The sequence below is a fragment of the Gavialis gangeticus genome, unplaced genomic scaffold (genome assembly GCF_001723915.1).
Source record: "Gavialis gangeticus isolate Ggan-Ray unplaced genomic scaffold, GavGan_comp1, whole genome shotgun sequence".
Classification (NCBI taxonomy): Eukaryota; Metazoa; Chordata; order Crocodylia; family Gavialidae; genus Gavialis; species Gavialis gangeticus.
In genome coordinates, this window is record NW_017729029.1 from 81,541,300 (window position 1) to 81,550,169 (window position 8,870).

Below are 8,870 nucleotides of genomic sequence, written 5' to 3' on the forward strand. Positions count from 1 at the left end.
CAGGGACCTAGAAATGCACAGGTCAACCTCTGTTTGCATTTAAGTACTAGCAACTTTTGAACTCTTTCCACTCTGAAGACAGGCACAAAAATGCCAACCAATGTAAATTAGTCAACAGGGCCAAAAAGAACAAGCTGCTGGGAGGTGTAGATTGAAGCTCCCCTTTGGCTGAGAGGGAAGTGTCTAGAATTTGGCTCTTCCACGCCCTGAGCATGTACCCTATGCACTAAACTGTTGGGCTATAAGGTGAGAGAGCCCTCCTGCTTCTCCTACTTTCTGGATATCAGTTTCTAGTGGTAGTTTATCTGCAGCTAACATTTCTGAGACTTGCTAAGAGTTGCATGCCTTCCTAGGCAGAACAGAATCATAACGAAGTGTAAGTGACCAGGCCAGGTCCCTTCTGAGCAATCAGAAAGGCAGAGTAAGTTACTCAGGCAGGGAAAAATCTGCGTAAGTGCTACTAACCCACCAAAAGGGAAGTTGGGATTTGTTTGTGATGACTGAGACGTGCACGTTTACAAAGGGGATATGCAAACACTATTCTAGCTAAACAGTTTTTTAATTTCATGAAAACATTTCCAAAATAGATTTTCTGCCACACACATGACATTATAAATGCATGATGTGTGGTTATTTTAAAAAGTCACTCATTTCAGTTAACAGGCATAATTTTCTTTGTCATTTATGGGTAATAGCCATTCCAAACTCATGCCAGCTGATTATTCATGTATGATGCCATGCTTTATAGGATAGAGCTATTTTCACAGATATTTTCTTACCACACATGGTATATACATGCATGTTTACCTATACTGTATTCTGTGTGTTAACTGGTACAAAATCTGGTCCACACTCATTATCCATATTCAGATCATCATATGTTTCTTTTATCCTGACATCCTTGGAAATTGTTTACCATTTGAATGGACTAAAATTATGTTTTAAATCCTTTGTAAATTTCATTTTAATCTCTCTTCAACATTTTGTTTAATGATTTCAGCCTCCAGGAGGCAGCAAAAATTTGTGGGACCTAGTTGCTGTAATAAAAGGACAGGATGATAGTTTGCTTCCACAAAACTACTGCAAAGGAATTATGCATATGAAACATCTGGTTAGATTTAAAATGGTAAGTAAAGCTTGCAGACCACGTGAAACTTGTTAATCAGTAGTTTTATGTTTCAGTCATAAAAAAAAATAAAATCCTGCTGCTTTACTGTGAATAGGAGACCCAGATTAGAAGAGAGCTATTTCTTGCTTTTGCAGTGGCTTGTGTATGAGAACCTGCCACATGAATAATGCATATATTATTGACAGGCCCTTTTCCTTCCTACGGACATACTGCATTCTTGTCAGGGTCAAAAATTATTCACTGGCCTTTTTGTTTTATTCCTTATGCTTTAAGGTTTTTCTCAACCTGGCCTTTCTATTTTTCCACTCCTGGATTTTTCCACTCCTGGACAGATTGCCTTACTCTTCAGTCTACCAATGATGGGTAGCCTATTTTCCTGTCTCCACTTGAGCAAATGCACACTTTCTTCCATGTCTTTCCCTAGAATCCAGCCCCGCCTTGCCAAACCTGTCTGTAAACTTAGAACGCCTTATTTTTTCAAGTCCTTAGGATACAATACAGGTGAAATACCCAACAGGTCACAGCTATGTAAGTGTTCAGGAGAGACTTCTGATTTGTGTTAAATTAACTTATTTTGTCCTTTATTCATTAGACAGTTTTACTTATGTAGGGCAGGAACTGTATTTGATTTTGTACTATGTGTTGAACAACTACAGTGGGGCTATGACCTAATTGGGGCCTCTTGCTATTTTTAAATATGTAATACTTATCCTTCTCTTTTTTTTTCCTGTTAAAATTATTTTTTCTGCATTTCTCTGGACTCTCATTTGTCTCCTCATGAGTTAATCAGGAGGAACAAGACCAAGTGAAATCAAGAATCTGAGCATGCAACTACTCCATAAGTCATTACACTACACTAGAAGTGCTCGTGATAAAATTTGACTTGCAGTTCTCTGTACCGTTCTGGTCTGCATTAGAAATGCATGCAACACGCTTTTGGTTGAGTGGTAAAATATTAGGCTTTTTTCTAGTAAGTGTGGGGAACAGGTTTTCACGCCAGTGAAATAGAGGAAATTAAAAAAAAAAATTATAGCTGCCTACATAGTGGAACCAATTTACCGTCTCACTTTGTTCTTTTCTTTTTTTTTTTTTACACTGTACCATGATGTTCAGCTATCTTGAGATCTTTGAATTACCAAAACGTTAATGTCTCTATTCTTGTAACAGGGCACTGAGGTGTTCCTCCTCATTTAAGACAGCAAGCAGCCTGCTGCTTGCAGGCTGAGAGAGGCAGCCTGCAGGTGGCGAAGGGGGTTAATTAGGGGCCCATCTGACTGGTAGCACGTAGAGAGATATAAGCCCTGAGCCTGAGTTGGTCAGGTAGTCCAGCTCCAAGAGCTATGAAATGGGAAGCTCCTGGCAGCAGAGCCAGGCTTTGGCTGAGCAGAGCAGGAGAGTTCCTGAATTGACTGTGGAACTGAGCAAGCCACTCTGGAAACAAAGGGAGGGCAGGCAGGGGATTGTTATACAGGGAGGTGGCCTTTGCTTTTTTATAACCCAGAGAAGATTTGAGTGCCTACCAGAGGGCGCAGGTGGTTCTTACTAAGTTGCACCATTGGGTTAGCCTGGAACCTTGTAGGGGCAGACTCCAGGTCTACTTAGAATGTCAGTAGCCCAAAAGTGGCTGAGAGTGGGGCCCATCAGGGAGTGCAGGAGCTCAAAGGATGGGGATCAGAAGATCCACAAGCCAAGGACCCAGAGAGGGCCTGGGAGTAGGGTCAGGAAATCCATGCGCCTGAGGCCCAGAGGGAGACTGGGAGTGTGATCGAAGGATCTAGGAGCACAGAGCAGGTCAGAGAGAGACCTCCTGTGTGGGACCAGGAGGTTCAGGAGCCAGGCTTTGGCTGAAAGTTGGACTAGAGGGCCCACGGGCCCAGAGAAGGGGTGAGAGATGGACTAAAGGGTCTATGAGTCCAGTGAGAGGGGACTGAGCATAGGACAGGGTCTGGGAACCCTGAGAGGGGCTGCATGTGGGACCAGGGCTTCCAAGGGCCTAGAGATAGGACTGAGTGTGAAACCAGAGTCTGAGAGTCCAGGTAGTGGCTGTGTGTGGGACCTAAGGGCCCCAGAGCCCAGAGGCAGGCTGTGTTGGTGATCAGAGAGTGCAAGAGTCCAGAGAGAGGGGATGAAAGTATTGAGGGTCTGAGTAGAATGAACATCAAGTGACATCATTGAATGGTAACACCTGCAAGGCATTGGGCATGATATAGGGAAGGACTGAGCCACACAATGAGTTCTACAGATGCCCTGCAGGGGCATGGATGGGCTGAGAGGGCCTATTTAGCTTGAAGGTGGAGCTATGACTAAGGGGGTCCAGCAGAGGCCCAGTGGTGGTTTGTATGGAGTCAGGCTCACTCTGAAATCCACGGGCAGTCTTCCTTACACAACATCCAATAAGAACAAGGCGTATCAAGCAAGTGATCAAGGGAGAGCTACATTAGAGCCTAAACTGGGCAGGAGCCACATGGCCACCAGGGGGCATCCATGACCACCTGTGTTACAATTCTATTCCACTGAGATGCCATATAGGTCAAATAGAATTTAAGCCTAAGTATAGTTTTGAATATGCAAAGTGATTGACTCTGCTATCATGTTGCTGAAACAGCAAACAAAAAAATTTGTCTTTTAATAGCTCATCAGGATCAAACTTTTATCACTACATTATTTTAATTGAATATATTCTTGAACAGTACAATCGATAAAATATTTTTGATGCAACTTATATTGTATCTTGTATTAGACCCACTGTATATTGGGGTGAGTTACTAGACAAGCTTTCAGGCTTCTAGTGCCGTCCCTCCCACCTAGGGAAGAGGCAGACACAGGCTGAACTAAATAGCAGGGAAGAACTATGCACCAGAATTAACTCTCAAAGAAAAAACCTGAAGGACAGAGGCACACAATCACTAATAGGAGCTCACGTTTCACAGAACAAGTACTCCCTCTTCAGAATCACAGTCCTTATACAGAAAGAGAATTTACAAAACAACTCCAGAAGACATGCCTAGAATAAAAATTCATAACCTTTGCCCCCCTCTACACATTACACCTGTTGCACAATTACTTTAGACTGGCTACCCATGCAAACTAACTATGACTCCTTAAAGATGGCCAACCAGCTATAAGGTTATTGCTGGAAAATGTGTAATAACTTTATAGCTAGTTTCTATCCAGCTTTAATTTGCACATGCAGGCCATGCCCCCAACAGCTGGGACACCAGAGCTGCTGTGATCTATTCTACTCTACTAACTAGATTGCCTGTTCTGCTGCATATCTGTTGTTTTCATAAGGACTCCTGATAACCTCTTCACTCTTAGCTTGCATCCAGAACAACACTCCAATCCTACTACTCAATCAAAACAGGTAACTTTTAAAGGAAAAAAATGTCCATAGGGCATGAAACATACAGCACGTGGTAAGTTTTTTGTTTGTTTTTTTAATGGGGAAAAGGTAATTAAATTCTCCAAGGTCCTAAGCTTTTCCTTTAAAAAACCTCATCTGTTATAGTTATGAAGATAGTCTTAGCATGTTAACAGAGTTTAATTCATCCAGCGTTTGTTTCCTAAGTGTGCAGGAAGCATATTCTGGTGTTGCTCATCAGTTCCTGGTGTTGCTCATGTTTTTTTCAACGACAGCTTTGTTATTATCATTGAAATATTGGGTTTTAATGCTTATCTGTCTGTCTTTGTTCATTTGCCAGTCCAAAGCACAAGAACTAACAACTGTAAAGATGTCCAAATTCGGAGGTGGTATTGGTGCACCAAGCAAGGATGAGAGACTGAAGGAAGCAGCAGAAATACATTTAAGATTAGGGCAAATTCAGAGATACTGTGAACTTATGGTGGAACTTGGAGAGGTAAGATACTTAACTGGTAACTTGAATCAATTAGTAAGACTAGTAGAAGACAGTGCTTGCTCAAAATCAAGCTAATTGTATACATGCTTTTACAGACAGACAGATATAATATAGCAAACAGTCTATACCTTTGCAAGCAATAAGAAGCAAACTTAAAAGCAAATACAATAACTGAAAATGTACCATGGAGAAAGAAATAAACTGGAAAACAATAGCACCCTCCCCGCCCCCCAGTGGCTCATATTTATATAATCTCCTTTAGGAGATTTATTTCAGGACTGACTTTACTCAGTAACCCAGAAATTCTTATTCTTCATTTGGTCCAAAAGCTTGAATTGAAAGTGTGGTTCTATCAGTAATTCTGATCCCAGGAGGCAACAAATGTGGAACCCTAATGTGACATTTGGTCACATAAATACATCCATAGTTCTAGTCCTTGATTATATCCGCTTGTGTGTGTTCAGTTTACAAGTAACCATTTTGTTTCTAAATGCAAAACATTTTGGCAAAATGTCTTGCTCTTGTGTTTTAGTGGGACAAAGCACTGTCAGTTGCACCAGGTGTGTCTATGAAATACTGGAAGAAGCTAATGCAAAGGTAAGGCAGAAAATACAATTTCACTTGTAGCATAGGCACAAAGAAGGAACAAAACAAGTATAAGTGCTAGTAAAGTAAACTGCAGTGGTATCTGTTACAGCATTCCCCTGGTGTTGCTTTTATTGTTCATTAGCCATTGTGGTAGAACTGGCATGCATTTCAATAGAGATTACATGTGTAGAAAGCCTGAACATTTTAAAACAACATTATTCATTCATTTAGAGATTTGATATGGAGATCTTTTAGTTCTTTTTATGAAAAAATCTTAGCTAAGTTACAAGTCACTTGGAATCTGGTAAGACAGAAGTGCTTTAATGATGTTTATATACCGCTTCTTGTCCCACTTGTGCTATAAAAAGTTAACATTAAGTATCCAGGTCACTTTTCATTTTAATTAGGAGATCTGACCAGTTAATTCAGGAAGAAAATGATGATGTCATCCCATACTGCATAGCTACTGGCGATGTGAAGAAACTAGTCACTTTTTTTACTTCAAGAGGCCAACTTAAAGAGGCTCTGCTTGTTGCACAGGTATTCCACATTATCTTGAGTTAGTGAGTAAAATGCATTTGGAAGAAGTAAATATTGACTGACTTCTTGGATATATGTTCTGTTAGGTGGTCAAGAAGAAAAATTCCAATACATATTGCAGATTTTGCTTGTATACTCAGTAGGGCTGTGTGAAGCTTTGGTTGCTGACTCGATTCAGTGGAGATTCGGTGGCCAAATCTCCGAATCCATATCAAATCAGGAGACCCTTTAATCTCTCCAAATCGAATCGGAACCCTCCGAATAGATTCAGAGAGATTCAATGATTCAGGCATAGACACAACTTTAAATGTTTTTTCTACATGCCTCAAGGTACCAGGTGGCTTGTGAACACAGATGCTGGGTGGATGGAGTATCCCACAGGAGCACGGGGGTGGTCCCCAGTCCACCCAACAGCAGACCCGGAAGTGCTTCTGGTCCACTTTCAGGTCTGCTGTGGAGCATGCGGGGACCCCCCCCCCCCCTCGCTCTCTGATTCAGTGACTAGTGCCTCCTGGGTCTGGGGGGGCACCTGGGGTTCTCTTGCAGCTGATCACCAAGCCGGGGGGTGTGGGTGGGTCCACTGTGCCCTTAGCAGCGGACCCAGAAGCGGTTTCCATTGCTTTTGATGACTTTACATTTATAAATACACTGAGCAAGATTTAGCCACAGAGGGCATTTATATGCATACATTTGTTTCCTCTGACGTGCTGGAAATCCAGCACACTGGAGCAGACTCAATTAATCGAGTCTGTGGAGCACACAAGCTGATGCACCCAGCACTATGTTGCATGCATTTGTATAGACAGTGAATTCTGTGTCAGCACTGAGAAAATGGCAGCGGTGCGTTTTTGAACTAAAACACCTTTGATGTGTTTTAGTTCAAAAGTGCACCTCTGCCATTTTCTCAGCGCTCACATCTGTATGGTGCTTTTAAAAGAGCCTGGCGCTGTGGCATAATCACATGTAGAAATACTCTTTTTTCTTCAGCCAGCAGGGCTTGGACCTGCATCTTGATGAAAAAGGGGGGCAGGGAGAGCTCTGATTTCCCATGATAAAAACACCAAATCAAATACCAAAATTTATAGACGCTTGGAATTTATTTTATTATAGTGAATGAGGCACTGGTAGGTTTCCAAATTGCTTTAACATTGTAAACATAGCAATAAAACATTGTGTTCAATTGATACCTATATATGTATATAATGGTGTTTCGTTTTAATTGTGGATTTGGGGGTTTTTATCAGAGAATGTGTGGTTTTTATCAGGGAATTTGCAATTTTTAAACAGAGAAAACAAGGATCCCCGCCCATCAGCTGGAGGCACTGCCAGCCTTCCAGCCAGGCAGACTCTTAACTGCTGTCTACCTGTAACTGTGTCTCAGGCTGAGCACCTTCTTACACTCTCTCTGACAGTGGCAGAAGTAGATGATTTAGAGTATATATGAAGGGGGTATCCCCGATTCATTATTGGTTTAGGAATGTCAGTGGATACATCCCTGAGTGTTTTAAGTGTTTTAGTCCTTCAGTGGCATAGCTGGGCAATCCAGGTTGAGGGGCTAGGAGAAGACTTTTGTTTGGACAGAAGTGGAAACTATTCCTAGAGCTTAGGGCTGAGATGCAGGAATAAGGTAAAATAATTGTTCTGAAACCTTCTTGTGTTTATTTATTCTTATATCTCTGCATGCATCTCAACATACTTGTTTTCTAAACTGGTTTCTTATGATTGCTCTTTGTTTTATTATTCTTTATAACTTGTTTACTGTCAGTGGTAAGTGTGATTTCAAAGTGTTTTCCCAAACAAGCAGGGCTCTTCTCCAGAAGAGGGGGATTTGTAATTTCTGAGTACATGACTGGGCAAACATGTGAATCTTCTTGCTGGCAATATGGCCTCTGATAAAAGCTGACACAGCCTGGGTGAGATGGGTGAAGGAGTTGGCCCTTGGTGCATCTCAGGGTGGTCAAGCAGCAGGTGGCAGAGAGGGATTTGGGGATTTGAAGGACGCTCCTGATGGTGTGAGAACACCCCGGAGTATATCTCAAAGATGCATCTGACAAAATTTTGGGTCAGGGTATATTACAGCAAGCATCAGACATGCATCCTTTATTTCAATCTGCTTTCTGAGGTCTGAGAAGGTACAATGCAAGAGCATGGGAGGCTTGGAGTCTTACTTTCCCCTTACAGCCTTGCACACATGAACGGAATTTGTTGCTGTTTATTTCTAAGTAAGTTTATGATGTTTACATATTTCTGTAATTATTTTACAAACCACAAATTATCTGTTGGAAAAAAAACATTTAATGGGCTTTTTTCCACTTTGGTTAATAGGTTGATTAATCAATATATTGATTTCTAGGCAGCTTGTGAGGGAAATATGCCTACGCCACAGCTCTCAACATCAAATGGATCTTTTAATCCTGATGGAAACAATATGGAGGACTACAATGAGTGAGTTGTGTAGAGAAGATTTTTTCTTAATTTTTTTAGGGCAGTAAATGAAGCCATTGAAGAAATTACACTAGTAGTCCTGGTAGTTGGATTTGATACCAGTAGTGACAACAGTTTGACAAAAGAATACTATACTTTCCAATTTTTTATAAGGGCAAGGCTGTTCATTAACTGCTCTTGCATTAGTGGAGCTCATCAATGAATGTACACATTTCCCTCCATTTATATTGTACATGCATTCCCAGAGAATGGCACATAAATCGAATTTGCATAAAGTGAACCCACTTTATAATGTAACAAATAGGGATAGG

The 8,870-nt window shown here is 41.3% G+C and overlaps 1 protein-coding gene across 3 annotated transcripts in view; it reads left to right on the forward strand.

Moving 5' to 3' along the window:
* Positions 1 to 8,870, forward strand: part of WDR17 (WD repeat domain 17) — a 147,849-nt gene that overhangs the window by 112,763 nt on the left and 26,216 nt on the right. For all 3 annotated transcript variants that reach the window (XM_019521804.1, XM_019521802.1, XM_019521803.1), the window contains exons 16-20: positions 1,001 to 1,126; positions 4,831 to 4,986; positions 5,519 to 5,583; positions 5,982 to 6,114; positions 8,468 to 8,559. In XM_019521804.1, coding sequence (XP_019377349.1) covers positions 1,001 to 1,126; positions 4,831 to 4,986; positions 5,519 to 5,583; positions 5,982 to 6,114; positions 8,468 to 8,559 — 572 coding nt within the window. The remainder of the gene's footprint in view (positions 1 to 1,000; positions 1,127 to 4,830; positions 4,987 to 5,518; positions 5,584 to 5,981; positions 6,115 to 8,467; positions 8,560 to 8,870) is intronic.